This window comes from Vidua chalybeata, chromosome 1 (genome assembly GCF_026979565.1).
Source record: "Vidua chalybeata isolate OUT-0048 chromosome 1, bVidCha1 merged haplotype, whole genome shotgun sequence".
Classification (NCBI taxonomy): Eukaryota; Metazoa; Chordata; class Aves; order Passeriformes; family Viduidae; genus Vidua; species Vidua chalybeata.
The window spans coordinates 110003920-110024106 of NC_071530.1; the positions used below are offsets into that span (position 1 = coordinate 110003920).

The 20187-nt window shown below is 39.9% G+C and overlaps 1 protein-coding gene across 1 annotated transcript in view; it reads right to left on the reverse strand.

The window, feature by feature from the left end:
• Positions 1 to 4948: 4948 nt before the first annotated feature.
• The window catches only part of KLHL14 (kelch like family member 14), a 55983-nt gene continuing 40744 nt past the window's right edge, over positions 4949 to 20187 (reverse strand). Inside the window, exons 3-8 of the mRNA XM_053958820.1 lie at positions 19190 to 19279; positions 14660 to 14738; positions 8354 to 8544; positions 8033 to 8191; positions 5548 to 5705; positions 4949 to 5089 (exon numbers count right to left, since the gene is read on the reverse strand). Coding sequence (XP_053814795.1) covers positions 4949 to 5089; positions 5548 to 5705; positions 8033 to 8191; positions 8354 to 8544; positions 14660 to 14738; positions 19190 to 19279 — 818 coding nt within the window. The remainder of the gene's footprint in view (positions 5090 to 5547; positions 5706 to 8032; positions 8192 to 8353; positions 8545 to 14659; positions 14739 to 19189; positions 19280 to 20187) is intronic.

Here is a 20187-nt window from a genome sequence, read left to right on the forward strand (position 1 = left end):
TTGGATTTTCATATATCAGGATCACAGAGATTTGCCACAGTCAGATTTTAATTTTAGTTACATCTGAGCTGGCTTATATATTAGGGCGCATAGTTTTGCATGAGAGCATCTTCTAAAATCTGTAATTGGTGTGGAACACTGACATGCATAGAATACATCTGACAAGGTCCAGAGAGTTAGGTTCAGTTTTGCTGATCAACATCTATGCTGCAGATTAACTGAATCTTTTATGGCATTACAAGCCCTCTAGAATTCATTAGTGTGCTTTCCCTTCCTGCAAACCACTCTGACCTCCAGTGCTGCCATCACTGCTTCCTTGGACTGGACCCGAGAGGCTGAAACACTGACTCCTTTCCACTACTGCACTAATAACAGAAATTAAATGTGTATCTTAAAACTGCCCTGGAGTGTGTGCATTGGCACTTACCTTGGGCCTTTTAGCACTGCTTGGGATTTCTTTTTCCTTTGTCTGTACCAGAAAACTCTATTTAAATTGAAATACATCCTCTCCCTTAAAAGCAAGGGAAGTAGAGTACTTTATTGATGAGTGATTATAATACAATAGAAACCAGTACATATAATGAGGTTTGGCATGGATTTTTCTCAGAAATTGACTCACAGATGCAGCTAGCATAGGAAATCATTGTATTAAAAGCAGAAAGGGGAACGAAAACTTGAGGGAAAGCAATGCCAGCTTTTGGGAGGTGGGTGCAGAGTACCTTCAAAGACAGCACTGTAATTATTGAAAAGCATATTTTTCAAATGCCCTCTTTGTCATTCTTAAGGGCATGGGTACAGGTTGCAAGTCACCAGCAAATCAACCTTCTCACACTTCTTGGCCAGTGGATGGGACCATAGCTCAAGATCAGGGAAATACCTTCAGTCATCAGTCTGTTGTTTTCCAGGTCCTACTCTGCAAAAGTACCTAGGCAAATTTGTCATGCTGAGGATGAAATGGAGAAGATTAAGGTTTGGCAGGAAGGACAGCAGAGAAAGAGAACTATAGAACATGTGTCCAGCTCCCAAAGATGACTCTCATCCAAGAATCAGAAATGGAAAGGGCTCTTCCCTCCAATGCAGCTGGGACCAGGAATTGTGGCTCATCTGCTCTTCTTGTGCTTCCCACCACCAGCATCAGCTCTCCTCCCTTGTCACAGGTGCTGGCTGTGGTTGGGTGTTTGCCACAGCCCAGGCTGGGCAGAGAGGTGCCACTGGGCATCTCTTTGATAGGTTTTGTTGTGCTGAAGTCTGTGCATTAAAGCTTGAACACTGCAACGCCTAAGCCCTTCTGCATGTTAGCTAGACCACAGAAAATGATTGGCTGAATATCATCACCCAGTTAATTTCATGTTTATCTCATGTTGTCTTCTATTGAATTTTCTTATGTTTCTCTTCTGCCCTTTGTATTGCCTTTCCTCTAATTTTTTCCAGCCTTGCTCTGATATGTGCTTCTCAAAAACCATCTTTGCTTTCCTCATTAATCCTGATTTTTTCTGTGCTCTTGATCCTCAAAAACTTCCCACCTTCTCCTCTCACAGTCTCATTTTTGGTTCTTTCCTTTCATTTTCTTTGTCCCCTTCCTTTCTAAATCATATTTCTGCCCATTGCTTCTAGTTTTTCCTCTTCATTCTTCTTCCACATTACTTAAAAAAAAAAAAAAGCATAAATCTCCCTTCCTTCCTCTGCTGCAATAAACTCATTAATGAAACAGAAACAATTCTATTCATTGTGCTATCTTAGTGCTATCCTAGTGCTATCCAGTACCGCCCACACCTGCTTTAAACATGGGGGCCACTTTGCTCAGTGCACCCCCCTGGTTTGCATAGGCAGATTCTGGTCCCTGACAAAGGTTTGTAGGCACGAATAAGCAATGCATGAATAGTAACTGCCATCGATGATGCTTCTGCGTCCTGGTAGAACCTCCTGCTTTTACCTTCTCAGCCTGGCAATACCTCTTGTCCCAACTCCTCTACAGCATGCCCATGCCAGCACTTTCCCTCCAAGAACTGAAATACCCATAGTTACAATGGTCAGTTGCCATGGGAGGAACATTTTGAAGAGGTATGAAGTTGCCACAACAAGCACTAAATTCCCCAAAGCAAGACTGAGCTTAACAAAGCAGGGTCCTTTCCACTTACTGTGGGACAGAGGAACAGAGGGAGCAGCGCAAGGCAGAGGCATTTCACAGGCATGCAGTGGCTTCTCCAGTGTGACTAGGCACAAGGGTGGAGCTTTCCCTGCTGGAAAAAGGTGCTGCTTTCCCAGGCCAGGCACTGTGCTCTGGGGAAGACTGACTCACTACAGACCCAGGTTTTACTGTGGTCACTGCACTGACAAGCACTGAGTAATGACACTTGGAAAACAATGAGGCTGTTATGTAACACCAGAAAATAAATGAAGTTCACACATCTACATGATAAAAAAAGTTCCAAAGAATTTAATGTAGATATTATTTATACATACACTTTATAAGTAGGAATATGGCAGACAGTTGAATTAGTACATAAAGTTTTATTTAAAGTTTCCCCCCTACAGCAAGCTTCATTTACACAGTCTAATACTGTACAAAATTTACATTCTTTGTGTGACTTACTTAGTTAGCATTGTTTCCTTGGTCATGCCTTCCTGATAGAAAGATTTAGATACAGTCCTCATAAATTTTTAAATTATTTTGGTAAAAAAAGGGACCATTTAAAAGGACAAGAAGCATCCTTTAAAAATGGTACATTTTAGTAGAGACAGGTGACAGTCAATGTTCAGTGGCAGACCTTTTAAATGTCATACAAGGTTTCCTCATTTAGTATCTTAACAGTTTCCTTTTTTATATATATTTATATTTATATACTTTCAACAGGAAAGGAAAAAAAAAATCATGATTGCACCAAATATATTTTACAAGGGATCCCTTGGATCTGAATAATATAAATAAATACAAAACCAACTAAGATTGCACTATGTAGGAGAAATGGATTGAGATTTCAGGATATACACTCCACCTTTATGAGTTCCTTAGTGATGCTCACTGGAAAACTCCCCAAGGGCACATTCAAAATTAGCATCTTCAGATAATTATTTTGTTTAAACATTTTTTCTAGGAATGCAGCTACCTCATCAATTGGATTATTGCATTTGTGTGGTACCAGTCTTTACTGCATTACTCCAATTTTACAAGTTATGTAATTCTGATGCAAGCAAGGGAGTTGCAATAAAACTGGACTGATGTCAGAGAGAAACAGTCCCATGATATTTGCTCTCAAGCATCAATATATAGTGTAATTTCTGTGTACATTCACCCTTTTTCTATTTTGCAAAGCAAATAATGAAGTCTTTTTCCCATTTATTGCCTCTGCAGCCGAAACCAACCTCCAGTAGCTGCCCACTCCTTGCTTAATGCACTAGCGTTAAGTCCTGTTGTGAAAGATATGTGCAGGGCTGAAAATGCAGGATCAGAGTGTCCTTTGCCTTTTATCTGGTGAAGCCAGCTACAACTAGGCAAATTAAAGGCCAGATATTTAGCTGACATAAAGTACATCCATTGGCTTCGATGGTGCAATGTCACTTTACACTACTAAAGAGGATGGTCCTGAGAGTAATGGATGCAGCACTAGTAAACCACAGTGGAAGAATTATGCACATACTTTAATGAGGTGCAGGGTGGTGAAGAATCAGGCTCAGATTTTGTCACTGCTTTTGCAAAGCCAGGACAGAAAGACATAAGCTTAACACATAGACAGTCTGATTTGTGCAAGCAGCTATGACTTCATGAAGCAAGTCCTAAATGCTACTGATCCTGTGTGGGAGCATTCTGAACTCGCTTTGCAATGTGTAAATAATTACACAGGCTATAAGGCAGTGGAAAGTCTAGCCTTGAATTACTTTGGATCAACAGTAAAACTCTCTCAGAGTGCATCTTAAGATCAACCACACAGGACTACTTTAACTACTCACCAGTGTCTCTCCAAAAATGTGCATAAGCATTTCAGAGTCCAAAGCAATAAATTTATGATTAAATACAGTTTTCTTGTCTTTGGACAGAACTTGCACAGATGCTGATATCTAACAGGTTTGTGAAAAGGAAGTAAGGTTTCTGGTTCTTTGTTAAGTGGTCAGAGAAATAACTTATTTTACAAAGCCAGATTTTAAGCTGTAGGATCCAAATTCTGTTATACTAATGTACAACCAGTCATTCCATGTGATTTCAGTGAAATGGTTCTGATTTTACACAAGTGTGATTAGAAGAATTTGATCCTAATCCCTAAGCTGCTATTGCAAGAAGTGCTCTGTAAAGCATAGCTTTCATTGTAGTCTGCTTTCTGCTGCACTTGCACATGGGGACTTTGAAGGCAGAGTGTATTATTTGCCAAGCTGTGCAAAAACTGAATGATGTTTCTTTACCTTTTATAATCTTCTGATGCTGTGTTGCTTGCAGAGCATATGAAGTAGTTGTAGGTTAGGATTACAGAGGAGGAGACAATTCTGCAATGCAGTGTGAGCTTTTCACTATCTGAATTCTGAAACATTCATGAAAACAACATCCTCATGACTTCAACACAGATTACATGCAGGTAGATACAATGCACAATACTGATCTTGTCTCTTCAGGCTCTATTTGAACAGTTAGCCATCATTTTTTTTTTTTTAAGTTAAATTTGATGTGAGGAATGTCTCTGCAGCAGGAAAAGTTTAAATCAGTCTGAAATGGCAGTCTGTCAGCATGTAATATTCGGTGTGTTTTAGCTTCTCGCTTCATAAGACACCGGCACCTATCTGAGATGGGACAACGCTTGGTTTCTCTTGTCTTTTAGTTTGCTCCTAAAGCATAAACATGGAATGAGGGGTCAATTATGGTAGCTTTGTTTTAACAGGAATTCTTTTCTAATAAAATATTACGTCACCCGTCATTATTTTCCCAAATGCACGCAGTGTTCGTGTCAGTGCTCCTGGCCCATCACTTGTTGTACGGAACGCAGGCCGGCAATACCACAGTCGAACACGCAGGTCCTGCTAGGGGCTCCGCAACGTCACCTTCCAGTTCTGTCCAAGTCCCTTTCTCAGGACTGTAGCAAATAGTAGAAGATTTGTAGGCTCCCTGGTAGTAGAACAAAACGTTGTATTAAACGTGGCTTTGGTAAAATCCAAGTCACACATCAGCTGTAACAGTGTTTGAAAGTGACTCAGGGTCACTCTAACTTAGAAGCTCTTCAAGAGGTTTTGGTTTTTTCAGCACCCAGCCTCTGAAAATCAGTATCCTTTACAAGCACCTCATAAGCAGAGCTGTAAGCATACAGTCCCATCAATCACTTTTTCAAAATTCCTTCTGGGTTTTAAATTACTCTATATAGGTGAATAGAGTGTAATAATAACTTATCTAAATAGAGAAGCACAAAGGTGAAAAAAAACCTCCATGTTCTCTATAAGCTAAAAACCAATCTGACCCTGCTCCAGTAGCTAATTCCCCTCTCCTCTCCATCCCATCTGCATACTATGTGGACTGGCCACAAGAACTCAGAAGGAATAGAAAGGTGATTGTAGAAAGCAGGTACACACCATACTCCAGCTGTAGCCTCCTACAAGGTAAATACTGTCATCAAGGACTGCGCAGCCAGGGCCACTGCGACCCTCCAGAATAGGAGTCTGGAGGATATTCCATTGGTCACCTTTTGGATCGTAACATTCCACAAGCATTACGTCGAGATGGGAGAAACCTGGATGAGGGCATTAAGAAAAGAGAACATGTGTTATGACATTCTGTTTTATTACATATTTTACTGTTACATTTATTATAGTTACAATTATATTATTACAATGATAACATAATTGTTAAATATTTTTTTGGAAAATATTTTCATATACATTTAAGCCAACTTCTAGAACATTAATGCTTCATTATTTCAGTTCAAATAAATCTGTTGAAGGTTTTTAACATAGTTCTACAATCTACAAATCACAAGTCCATATAAGACCTGACCACTTCAGGAAACACTCAGTAATAACTTATTAGTGACACAAGCAGATTCAAACTAAATTCTTCCTTGGCTATCAGTGGTAATACAAGTTTGAACATGTAGGAAAAGATTGTCCTGGCAGTCTTTCTCAAAATTCAGCAGATCCAATCTATTCAAAATTTAACAGATTGAATTTTGCTCAGAAATCAATGTCTAACAAGTCCAGGGAGAGCTTAGACAACTGAAGCCACTTGGTTCTAGAGGGACGAAGTGCTTAGCATGATGGACATGATGTGCAGGACTAGTTTCAATTTTCCAGCTGATTTAAGGTACACTCTAAAGCACACAGCTGGGGTAAAATCTTTAAGGCAACAAAAAATGTAACCACAAAAATGGTCGTCCCATCTTTCCCTGGTAGGCCAAAAAATGCTCCGAGCAACTGCTGCTGTTTGATCACCAAAGGGCAGAGGGGTCTCAGCTCAAGATTCGCAAGCTGTATCAGTTAATATGAATTGAGTGAGCTGAACACAGACATTGAACACAGGAGTCCTGGTTCCTGCTCTAATATTTTGGCAATTCCCTATTTCAAACTACCTTCTTTATCAGAGCACTGCAGTAAAAGTATAGCTTTCTTAATATGCTGACATGCTTTTCTTAACCTTTCTGTTTTCAAGATATGACAGCAAAGAGAAGTAAGATTTTCTGTAAAAAGGGTATTTGGTGATATTGGCACTTCACAAGGGAGCTGCTTGCTTGAATATTATTTATGTCTGGAATGACTATGAAATAATATGAAATAATTCATGATGATAAACAGTTGTAGAGGCAAAAAATGCAAAGCTTATTAGAAGTAGGTGAAACTATGTGGGAAAAAAAAAAAAAAAGAAGGTGGCAGAATAAGAATAGAAGCAATTCAAGCCTCTGCAAATCAAAGTATGTGCTTTAGCTTGAGGAGAGCTGTGACAGGTTTTACTTTTGTAGGAAGAAAATCCAGCACTGCAAAGCACTGAAACCTGGCAGTTGTTCATGTGCAAGCAGCTTTTGCCCTCTTCACCTTATAAGGTCCAGTCCATAAACACCCATCCCAGCTGGGGGTGGGGAGTGGAGGCACAGCAGCACTGAACCTGCCTGCAGGGGTTTATGCACCAGTACTATTTATCAGGGAAAATTTACATCTGGGACTTTGTCCCTTGCATGCTCCACAGACACTCAGATCTCCAAAAGCAGCATGTGGCTTTAGAGTGTCATGAGGACCTGGGAACTGGAGTCAGACATGACCTGATCTTACTGGCTGTTAACACATTTTTTTACTTTTTCTTCTACAGTATGATTTTATCTTTTGTTGTTGGGAGTCTTTTACTTTTAGTTTTAAACATTAAAGGAGAAAGAAGAAAAAAGAGCATATAAACTATAAAATATTATCACAGGAGAAAGGAGCAGGAGATGTGTTTTTTGTCTAAGTGGCTGGATTAAGAAGTATCTTTAACAGCAATGACATATGGGTATTAAGATGAAAGTACTAGATGCCTAAGCAATAGTTATTTTAATATGAGACCTTTTCAAAAGATGAAAACAAGAGACCTCTAAAAAAGAATTATAATAAACAAGCTGCATTTAATACTAAAAAGGGATTTAAAGAACTTAGTCCTAATATTTAATGGCTGGAAGTTTGCTTCTTTTTTCTCTTCATTAAATCAAGAGCTTGTTTTTTGTGTGTTGCTCTGAATAAAGCTCTCTTTAACTGCACATTTTGGAAAATGATTTACAGAGGAAAATATTGCTGGTACTTTCGGGTCAAAGAATAATCTGTTTGTTTCATTGAATTCTTGGTAATGACAAATTGTCCATGCTTTTGAGTAATGGAAGCTCCCATTTTTATTATCTAAAGCATTCATTACTCATATATTTAATGTACTGTTATAATTTTAAAATAATTTGCATAAAATGTTTTTAAAATTGCTGGCTCAAGTGTCCTGTTAAATTGTGTTGCTTGGCTTTCAATGTATTTAAGAGTGACTGTCTAACAAAAATATTCTTTATCAGAGATGTGGGACACTGAGATACTTTTTCGCTATTAAAAATGTGACCTTTCAAATGGTTTCCTCCAATTGCATACAGGCGATCATTCATCACAGCCAAAGTGTGGATTGCTCGTTTTGTGTTCATGTCCTGTTTTCGGGCCCAGACATCCATCACAGGGTCATAGCAGTACAGCCAGGGGACATATTCTCCATTGTGAACACCTCCTGCAAAGTAAATACACATCAGTTCATTCATATAAATAAAGACATTGTGCTGCAGCAGGAATTTAGCTCTCTGGTTTTGGGGTTCTGCGGTTTATTTATTTTTTTATGGTGGTTTTGGGTTGGTTTTCTTGTCATACAGCAGGAATTATTCAAGACACTGGCCTGAAATATATATCTTGCCATTGTGAACGGCTCCTGCATGGGCTGCCAGGGGTTGTGGTAGCGAAGACACGTAACGCCACTCGTTTGTCTCCAGGTTGTAGCACTCAACGCTGGACAAGTAGCCAGTTTCGTTTCTTCCACCGATGACATACAAGTTCTTGTCAAGGCGGCAGGCGTAGAAACTGGCTCTCCTGGAGGACAGGGCAGAGCAGAACAAACAAGCCAACAACAAACCAATTAGCCATGTCAAACATTTCTTTTCCTTCTCCAGCTGACTCCCTGAACTAAGAGAGCTGCTCCTTCAAATGCTACATCAGAGAGAAGTAGCTTCCAGGAAGCTTCACATGTTTACAGCTATCCTAGAGACTGTGGCTGCTTTCCTAATCAAATACACAATACTCCACATCAAAAAATACTTCATTTTTTTTTGTGTCAAAACAATTAGGCACACATAAAACTGCCAGAAAATGCCCCTTTTCAAATCTGTTTGTTTCGTTTTCACACTCGTGAACGATAAAAAGGTGCTCATTAATGTATGGGGCATTACCTTGTAAGGGATATAACAACTCAGTAAGACAAAGTGAAAAATGAGGTAGATAATGTAACAATAATAAATTATCTTGACATTCACTTTCTTTATGGTCCTTCAAGGGTCATTGTTCCCAATTTACTAAGAGAACCACATCATCAAAATTTTTCTTCAATTATCATTTTTTTCTTCCTTCTGCAGTACTGCAAATAGAACAATTTCCTTATGCTAGCCACAACACTACATTTCCACCCTTTAACTCAAATGAGGTCTGTCTCCATCCAACTAACCCTGAGAAAAGTTTTAGTCACCTGTCTGCTTTTACATGCAACTCAGGTGTGTAGGAAAACAATTAAGTTTTCTGGCCAGGACTGTTGGGCAAATATTAGTTTGTCTTCCTTGTGCCTCCAAAATCAATGTTGAGTGTTTGTTGCTGAAGTAAAAATTGAGCAGTAGATGATTTTGAGAGACTTTGGTTGGTGTAATCCACTCCAGGGAAAAGCTCCCTGGATCATTCAGCAACAGGAAGGTTTACTAGAGTAGAGACCTTTAATTTCAAGCTGCAATAACATGAGAAAGAAAATTGCAAAAGAGCACAGCTAGGCTAGGATGAAGAGCTGAACAAAATATTGAACGGCAAGAGTCATCAGTGCCCAACATAAAATTTTCTCCTGGGTGAAACCAGAATGACATGGGAGCCCAGAAATGAGCAGGCAGGACAGGCACAGCAAAGATAGGTCTGACAGCTCCTGCAAAGCAGGCACTCTGGAGTGTGGCTGTAGCTTGCCAAACCCTGCTCTGTGGCTGATTCAATGCACTCTGGTTCCTGCCCAGATGCCTTAATTTGAATCTGGGAGTAGCTGCATATTTCACTCCTGAATCATGCACTAAATCTTGAGGCCTTGATGGTCAGCTGCACCACCAAGGACTTGAACCTGCAGATGACTGCAAAGCACTTGGATGAGCAGTGGTACACACAGAGCACAGCATCCTCCGTGAACAGCTTCGGCATGTCCAACTCCTTCTCGGGCTTCCTGAGAGCCATCCTGTGACCAGGCCAGCTACCAAAGCCTGGTGTGCCCTGTCCCTAACCTGACATCTAGCCAGGCATGTTCAGGAGCATTTCCTTCAGTGAAGGCAGGAATAAGATCTTGCTCTTTTGCACAGCTACCTATTTTCACAAAATTTGCAGCATCCTTTAACATTTTGGAGAAATTTCCCTCTTAGTTAAAAGTGCCTGAGACTGGCTGGTGGTTTATAAGCTGGAAGAGAAGTCAGGCAGACACCAAGGAATACAGCCATGGAAACAGCAGGGCTTGCTGGGCATCCAGGGAACTGATTTGATGCATCACTGCCAGTTTCTGACCTTACTTTTTGGATTTGGTGCACACCTGACAGGGTTCCTCACCAGCCAGGGTCACTGAACACCTCCTGTCCACTTCTTTGCTTTCACCCTGCCTGCACATGGGCAACTTGGATGGTGTGGGACAGAACCCCTTTCTGAATGTGGCTGAGAGTTCCACCACAGGGAAGACTTCTGAAAAAAAAAAAATGTGGGAATAGGAGGACAGGAATACTGGCAAGTGTCTCCAGATCAACTGATGAATTAAAAAAGACCATTTAATTTATCTGTCAGTGGGCAGATAGAAGCTGATGGCATATTTTGCTCCGCATGGTCGGGCAGCAAATTGTGCATCTATGTTTTTAGCCTGATATTCTATGGAAACCAAGCTAATTTGATTACACTGTACCCATGTCTGCCTACTGTTGTCTCTTAAAAAAACCCTGCTGACTTATTTCAATCTAATTTGACAGAGGCTATAGGTGTTACAGGCAATCAAGTGTCCATAAGCTTTCTGAGAATATGTGATGGGCCTGAGGCAACACAGCCCACAGTTGCCCCAAAAGTAGGAAAAGCTACAGAGGTCACCTCCTATTAGATATGAGAGAGCCTGCATAGGTAGGTACACATTTTTCAACCCTCCTCTGTCCAGCAACCACAAGGCACAAAACCAGAGTGTGCCTGTTGTCAGTGCTCCCACATCCACTCATCTGTCCTCGTGCACCTTCTCTGGTGAACCCATGAGCAAACTGCTCTCGGCAGGTTTTGCCTTTTTTTTTCTTTTTTTTCTTTCAGTTCAGGTTTAATAAACAGAGGTAGACACAACTTGCATGCATTATTCTCTTAACTAGGGTTTCACTGACGATATTCTGTACGTGTACTCCTGGTTTCATCCACACAGTGTCACTATAAGGAGCAAAAATGAAAACATCAGCATACTTCACTCTTCTGCTCAGATATGAACATTCACTCAGTAGCTTCTGTCACAAATATTTTAAGCTTTTTGGGTTTTTTTTAGTTTTCAATGATAGAGTGTGTAAAGGCATGCTGTTACAGCATGCAAAGGCATGCTGTCAAGTGATGGCTTTTAAACTGCTGTAAAATATGATTCAGATTAAACTGTAATACAGCAATCTTTGCATGACAATGTTCCCCTCAATACTGAGAAGACACTATCCATTCTAACCAGGTAACTAAAATGTACCTCAGGATCTGAGTACGAACAATAAGACAATAATTTTGTGATTTTCTTCAGGACTTGGAAGTACTCAATGTTCACTGGTCTCCTAAATGCTTCTCCTTCACGCCCCTTCACCCAACCATCAACCCAACCAACTCTTCTTTCAAGTATACACTAAAAAAGGGAAGATTTCCTCATGATTTTCACACATGATGAATTTATGTCCTGAAACACCAAATAGAGCTACCAGTCTGAGATTTAAATTTACCAATGCTATTACTGGACATATCTGGACCTGATTTCAGAATCACTTATAAGAGTGCATGCTTTGCTTTTTAAAAAATAAATAATCTTAATAGGGGTTGACATTACTATTATTAAAGTCAAAAATAAAGTGTGAATTTTTAAAATCTCTTTTTCTGTGCCTTTTCTTCACTCAGCTGAGTGTACACAGACTTGCTCACTTTCCACTTCCACTTGTGCTTCTTCAGAACCTGGTACAATGCCATGCTTTTTGCTGGTCTTCAAACAAAAATTTTTAATTCGGAATATAAGAAAAAGCAAGTTGTCTTAAATGCTGTTTTGCTCCACACACCTTTTAAAGCTCTGTGTTGAGCTGGCAAGGTGCAATAGTTCTGACTGAGGTGTCCAGCTGAGGCTTGCACCTCAAGTTCAGATACAACTGCTACAAAGACTGCTCCTTCAGTAGGCATCATAGTCTAAATGAACTGTTCTTCAAAAACCTTCCTGTTGGTATGGCATCATCAGGCAGATGTGTATTTCCAAAGCTTATGAGTCACTTGCTGGTTCTCTAAACAACTAACTCCTGAAAATAGTACATATTTTTCAAAAGCATTTATATTTGAGATGTTCTTCAAGGGAAAAGAAACCAAACTTAGCTTTAAAGAAAATACACTGGCAACATTGAATCTATAATGGGATTAGACTTTTCTTTATAGCTCACACAGTAAAATCAATCAGATATGGATTTTGGCATGTGAGATAAAAGTTTACTTATCAAATATTTCATACAGATTTTTGACTTGAGAATATACTGCCTGTGAACGAGTCACACATTTACCTGGCAGTCATTTCAAAGGAGCTATTATAGTCTATCCAGCCAATTATTCTCAGACTAAAATTCCTAAATAGGTTTTGACTTGATGGACCATAATGACTCAGAAAAACCCATTTAACAGTCTGTCTTGTCAATGGTGCTGCATTATGGCAGCAGAGACAGGGCATGACCCTGTACTCCTAGCAGGGGGAAAATAGCCTGTTGACTTTAATGGGAACTTTATCTCACTAAAGGAGCTCGGAAAGAAAACTGCAAAAAAGCTCTCCCTTATTTGCGTGATCTTCTACAAACTAGGCCAGTCCATACCTCTGAAAGCTGCAATAACTCTGAGGAAGTCATTAGGACTGAACAAACAATACATCAAAAACATTTTAGAGAGTGTAAAATCTCTTTTTTTCCCAACAATAGCCCTAATGCTTAGGAGCCTTTAAAGAAAAACAACAGGCAAGCCCATGAGCTATGTATCCTGAACAAAAGAGGTGACAATTAACGTTGTCATAGCAAAGCCCCTTGCAGAAGGAACTATGTATGAGTGGACCATTGTATTTCAGTCCCTCTGAATGGAGCTGTGGTGTTCATACATTACAGTTTGTTAAAGGCAGGAGTGCGGGGCACAGCTGAATTTCGGCCTCTTGGCTGAAGGCAGCACCAGAGCACAGGGCCAGTCACCTGCCACACGGTTTTCCAGAGCAACACAACTGGCCAGTGTGGTGGTGGGAAGATTCCTACTGCCTCCTTTCTCCAGCCCTCAGCTGCCTCCTTCTGCTTTCTGTAGTTTGTCAGCCAAATAAACCCAACTGCTCAGCCAGCTGCCGGCACTCTTCAGGAATTTGGCTTGGAGATACCCAGAGAGCCTAATTAGAACTCAGATTAGACTCCACAGAAAAGCTCCAGGCTCCATACAAACATCAGTTGGTCTCCTAGCCAGTCTCCCAGCTCAGCAAGGATGCCCACTCTGATGCTCACCTCCTGTTTCCCCCATGCCAACACCTAAACTGGTGGTGACTCACTCTAGGAAGCTGAACCAGAGGGGAAGGTGTCCCTCTGTTTTAAAATAAACAATCACAGCTGTGAAGGGTATCCCACAGTGCTGGTGGGAAAAAGGGAGAAGGCTAGGTGCTGCCAAAGCAGGGACTTAGGTCAATCAAACTGAATCTTGAACAAAGGTCCTTCAAAAGTTCTGCAGACTGACATTCTACCCCTGAAAATTTGAAAAAACAGCCATATTTCCAAGCATCTCATAAGACACACCTTGAATCACAACACTGCACTGAATTCAATATATTTATGACTGCCAGACACCTGAATAGTGTAGACAGTCAACAAAAAAAGAACTGTAATACTGTCATGGAATAAAGAAAGCATTTGAGGGCTAAAGCATTGAGGGAGACACTGTGAGATCTTTTGTACATGGGATCCATGAGAAGATGGGTGTTTAACTGAAGGAAGGACACTGAATATTTTATTCAAATAACATTGTAACTTTGGATCTTCTGTCTTTGAGATTCTTACGAAACATGCACAATTCTGTTCAGGTTTCTGGGATTTTTTTCCTGTGAGGGTAGGATTTGGGATCCACAGTTAAGTTTACGTCATCTTTACGAGTCATTGCTTAAGTCCACATCCACCTTTGCTCTTTGGTACACAGCAAGATTAAATCACGAGCTACTCTAATATGCATTTACTGACAGCAACTTCTCTCAAAGACCACCTAGGATTAAGAGTCCTCTGACAAGAGGAGACATGTTCAGGAGAGCTTTTCGTAGCTGGTGTGGTGAAACAGGATGGAGTCAACATGTGAAGGTTTCAGTTCCCTCTAAGATATCTGACTATAATTACTGCTTGTTTACTGCAAACTCATCATGACACTTCAGTCAGGGAACATGACAGGACACTATGGAGACTTCAGGAAAATCCTTCAGACCATACTGAGGCAACCAGTAATTGCATAAAGTCCATGACTATTTTGCATGAGTTAGCACTGCAGGACTTGGCATCTGGAGTTCCAAATTTGGAAAGTTTTAAAAATTAAGAAGCAAATGGGACACAGCTGCATGCTGCAGTTTTATCTGTGTTTTCAATGCTTCTATAGGCCTTCTTACTCCCAGAACTAAGCCAAACCTCAGCTGCTCCTAAATGAGAAAACAGAAATTGAAAAACACATAGCAAGTTTTTACCTCTCTTGCATGGGTGGAAGTTGTATCCAGCTGTTAAACCTGGGATCGTATCGGCTAACAAAGTTTGTACTGTGTTTCCCTGTAAAGATAGATTATTTTGACACTCAGCTGTTTGTTTCATGTATTTAACATCATGATTGTAATATATATTACATATACTTCACAAGTTGACACCTTTTATGAAGGGTTCCCCCTTTTACAACAATGTATGATTACACTGTGTGTACAGTAATAATTCAACAAATGGGGCACTGCAAGGCTTGAATTAGCAGTCACTAGCAGTAAAAGCAGATAGTGATTATTGTTGGTCTTTGTAATAAGATCTTGAAAACGTGTATTTAAATTTACTTATACAGGCTGTGGTATTTTTACAGCTGTAATAAATCACAGCACTAAACAAAATTACTGCCCAAAGAGGGCATCCCCATGGTATTTTTATGACTAGAATTTTGTCAAGTAGAAAAATTAAAGGGAGAACACGTTCTTTTCTTTCTCCTTACGTTCTCTCTGTGTGGAACACGGCAAAAACCCGTTGTGCAAATAACCAGGAGCTGCATAAGCCATCAGCATGGGGTATGCAGTGTTTGCACTAGATAGTTTATTCTACCATGTACTTTCAGTGTAACTTAGAAGGAATTACAGATGTGCATCGAAGGGGGAATACACTCTTAAGAGTTTTATTCTAACTCTGTTAGCTAAAATATGAAGCATGAGCAACATACACCAGCTAACTAGCTTCTCCCTGCTGTCAAGCCCAAGAACTGTGTTCATGTCTTCACGATATTAAGATTTCACCTTATTTTACATGCAGATTGACACCAAAGCAAGAAAACTGAAGCAAGAAAGAGCATGGCAATTTCCTGTAACACCTGAGACTTCAATAGATGAGCATTTTGAAAACAGAAACCTTTGTTTATGTATGTGTGACTAAAAAATTAAATTAGAGGCTTCACAGGCCAGCAGAATAACCTAACTGTGTATGTCACAGTTCTATAAATGGTCACTGGGCATTCTACAAGGTGAATATTTTTGCATCAGACAAGCCTCTGCAGGATTGGCTCGCTTTGCCTGCTTCATTCCACACTTACTTCAGCATGGGTAAATAGACCATCAAGACAGTAGAGAAGAATAACAATACAGCTAGAATTTATATTCATTATAATTTAAGTTCATGTTCTACAAGAAAACAGAGAAAGAAACCACACTGACCACTTTGGAAGTAAACTGATTTCCTTGCCATGTTATAAGCATGTTCTATATGAGGTGGGCAAAGCAGAAGACTGATGAATAATGCAGCATTTCCCTTCAAATCCAGCATGGTGCCTAATGAGGACCGTGCTGAGTGCCACTCAAAGACATGACCATCTCAGTACAACCTCAAGACACAGGGTGAGATTCCCATACTATAAGGGCAAATGGTCATTCTGCCACTGGGCTTAGTGAAGCGAGCCTTTGCTTTTGGTCCTTATTTGGATTCCTTTAGTCTACACTGACAATTTAGAAAAAGAGGCATCGAGAGCTATAGATTCAATAATAGCAAAACACTAATAGCAAGTTTGAACAGGTTCTAGATTTCACTAAGACATTCACTAATCTATTTGCATTTCAAAAAGCAAGAATTCAAAATAATATAAATATTGATCCTAAGTTTAAACTTCTATTTATTTTCTAGGTTTTAATGCTGCTGTATTCACTACATCTTTCAGAATTACTGGAACTTCAGTGCTCGTTAGTTATGCATTGTTGTCATACAAATCTATAATTTGGCTGCCTAACACATGTCATACACATAATACAAACACCACGTATGTAGAAGATTGTAACGTGCAGGGTAGAAGAAGGGTTTAGTAAGCCTAGACTGGTAGTGCAGGATACAAATCTGGGTCCTTTGCAGGAAGGAAGATGAAATCAAACTAGAAAAGTCACAGAGAAGAGCTATTGTGGCAACAGGAAGAACAGAAAGTTTACCTTATGGCAGGAAACAAAGAACTTGGCCTGTTGCACCTAGAAATACAAAAGCTGAAAGGGGATAGGCGGTAAGGTCTGTAATACTATAGAGGAACAACTCTCCAAGAGGGGAAAAAACTGCTAAAATAAAGGCCAGCCTTGGCATGAGAACAAGGTGATTTAGACAGTCAAAGAATACTTTTTATTTGCTGTCAGAATAAGGCTCCTAGTCATTTAGAGCAATTGGATTCTGTAACAGCTTTCCAAGAGGAGTAGTGGGGGCTGGAAATCCAACTGCTCTTCAAATGTAGCTTAGAAAATTTAGAAAATTGGATTATATTATGCCTGTGACTGCAGGGAAAGGACTTGGTGACCTACTTAATCTGCCTGGTGTAACTGGTTTGACTGCAGTTTAAGTCAGGAGTTCAGTCTGAAAGAGAACTCTACCTATGTTTTGCTTTGCTTATCAGCCAGGAGATTGCACATGTTAGGATGCATCTGTTCTGTCAGAACACAAAACTTGGGACAAGCCAACAAAAATCAGGATTAGCAAATCAGGATGATGGCACAAAAGGAGGCAGATACTGTTCTCTGCTCTGCAGCCATGCTAGAAGGTGATGGGCTCTGAAGGTTACGAAGGTTGGTCTTAAATCCATGCCTATGTTGTGCACCCTGCTTTCATCAGTGTTTACTCATGCAAGAAGCCCTTGTGACTAGAAAGGCATAGCTACTGGAGGATGCAAAAAAGTGAGAAAAAATGTCTCCCATACTTTCTGGGTTGTCAGGAAGTCAGTGGAGCACGAAGGAGGCATGAGCACTCCATGCATTTTCTCAAGAACCAGACAGTCTGATGGCTAAAGCAATGTCTTACCATTGCCATCACCTCTGAGATAATTCTTTACTTTGGGAAAAACATCTGGAATATCCTCATTTGAAGCAGAAGCTTTGTAAAGCCTTGGCAAGATGGTTCCAGGTAGGTCCATCTGAAGTCCCTCCTGTGCTCTGAGGATAGTAGTCAAGGGCCTTTACATAAATTCAAGTAGGCATGTGTGAGCTGCCCCCATGTAGCTGCACATTTAGAGCAAAGTGGTTTCAAGAAAGAATATACCCAGCACAGGATGTAGTTTATGATTTCAGGTCCACTTTCAGTGACAAGTAAGATCCATTTGATAAAGTGATCAATATAGCAATGCTCATACCTTTTTTTATTGCTATCTTCTCTATGGAAAAAATCCCAGCACTGGTATTCACAGGTCAGGGAAATTGGTAAACGTCTTCAGCAACATCTTCAGCCCAGAGGTTGACCCAGATCTAGGCAATCTCAGGCCTTAGGTACTATTCCTCTCACAAACAACTGTGTTTGACTTGTATCTCAGATGCAAGATATGTACCCCTTCTACCATCTCTCCATCACCTTGCAAGTCAGCTTCCACATCTTTAAAGTGTGGGTAATTATACTTCTTTTCTTTTACCCTTCATGTGACATGGCCATTTAATTATAAACTGTCTGGAACAAGGTCTGGCTGTCCATATGCCTACCACCAACAACAGGAGCCCTCACTGGATGGATGTGGCCAACGATCCTAAAAGAAATTGTCATTAGTGATATTGCATTGTCTCGTGCTCCAAATAAAAGACACGCAACAATATTCAACAATAGAACTAAGGGGCCCTTCTCCTAAGACATATAGTGATATTCTTAACTACACCAGAAACATGCTTATAGGGTGGCCTGGATTGTTTGTCTCAGGTTTTAGGGAGTGAACAGATGTAACAATTTTCTATAATTTGGTTTAGTGCAGATGCTGAAATGGGGCATTCACAATAAAATATATGCAGTATATGTAATTTCAGCTGGATCCTCTGGTGTTTTAAAGTAAAAATGTGTACCTGCAAGCTGTTTTATGGTTTCTCAGTCATAATTATCTCTGTTACACAGACTGCTACAACTACAACTCTTTCTTCATGTGCAAGCTTTTTAACAATGTCTTGACAATTCTGTGAATTTTGCAAGGCATGGTATTCTCCTTTTGCTTTGCTCAGAAGCCTGTTAAATTGTTTAATTTCTCTTTGCGGTAAATTTATGAAGTAATCAAATGAAAGAAGGTAGCAGCAGATAATCTGTATGAGAAGCTCTTGCACAAGACTGAAAAAAGGATCAGTTTAAGAATCTCAAAGTATAGATAATTAACACATTAACAACTTGAGCTGCGAGTATCTTGTTTGACAATAGAAAAGAAGCATTCATCTACTGCAATTGCATTATTATATTATGACTGGAAGGAGCCTGAAAATGAAGGTTAAAATTCTTAACAGCTTCTGCCTGGTGCATGCACTTGAAAGAGTCTGTTCTGCTGCCTGTGGCATTTCTCAAGGGATGTGGGAGCTGACGAATGACAGAGATGCTAATGCTAAAGTACCAAATATTTATTACATCAATACTGAAGAGTAGCCTCTTCTAGGTTCAACAATTAGGCTGAAGGTCCTCAAAATCCCTTGCTAATCACTACATCAGCTGACCTGACAGACAGGAAGGCACAGGAAGGCAGATGCTCCCTTTGCCTTTCAGTATTCTACACATACCATTAGGGTTCCACTGGTCTTCTCCTCCCAGCACGAACAAGAAGTTTTCCACTTCCACGACGCAGTGATGGGCACTGTTGTATGGCATAACTGCAAACAAAGCAAGAATTCTTTGTCAGCTCAGGACACTGATTTTATCAAATATTTCCACTTTACCATCTGTAAGAAATAATATGAGTCACCCCAGGCATGTACGAACACTGACTTAGCAGCAGACAAAGCCACTTATTGGTAAACTTATGCAATTCAATTTTGCAAATAATTAAGGAAAAAATCAGGAATTCTGGTCCCTCAGTGCCCCCTCACCTGCCCAAATACTGTACATGCTGATCTAAAAAGAACTTGTAAAAAGGGGTGAAGTTGCATGATATTTCCCTGAAAATAAGCAGATGCTAGGAATCCTAGTATGCTAGAAAACATTAAAAAACCTCAGCTATGCTTTGTTCTTCTAGTAATGTTTCCACAAGAAGAGTCAGTATGTTCAGTAGCTTTCTATTACACAGCAATGAACAAGCTGCATTTCCATACAGTTTTAAGTTTTTAAATTAAGGTCCTGCTGATTTAATGCCTTTTCCAAATGTATACGCTTAATTTCCTGTACAATGTCATTAGCAGCACGATCACACATCTTCTATTCATCTAATCAGGAAGCCCTTTGTTAACAAAGATCAAAACTGTGGCATTAGGTTTGCAATAACCCTTTTTTATGGGGGGAGGTATCATGATTACTATGGACCAGCTAAAGATGCAAACATCTATTTCTTAATACTTACTTTTTCCACTGCAAATGGTAAAATGCAAAAACAAGGATTACATGTACATAATACACACATATTACTGCAGTGTGCCATACCCACTTTAATGGTATCATATGGAAAATGTAAACTTATATAGCATTAGTTACTATACCACATAAAGTAGTTTTGGCCCAGTGACACCAGTAGGAAAAATGATGTCCTTGTTCAGCTCATCATATGGGCACCTTAAATCTAGGTGAG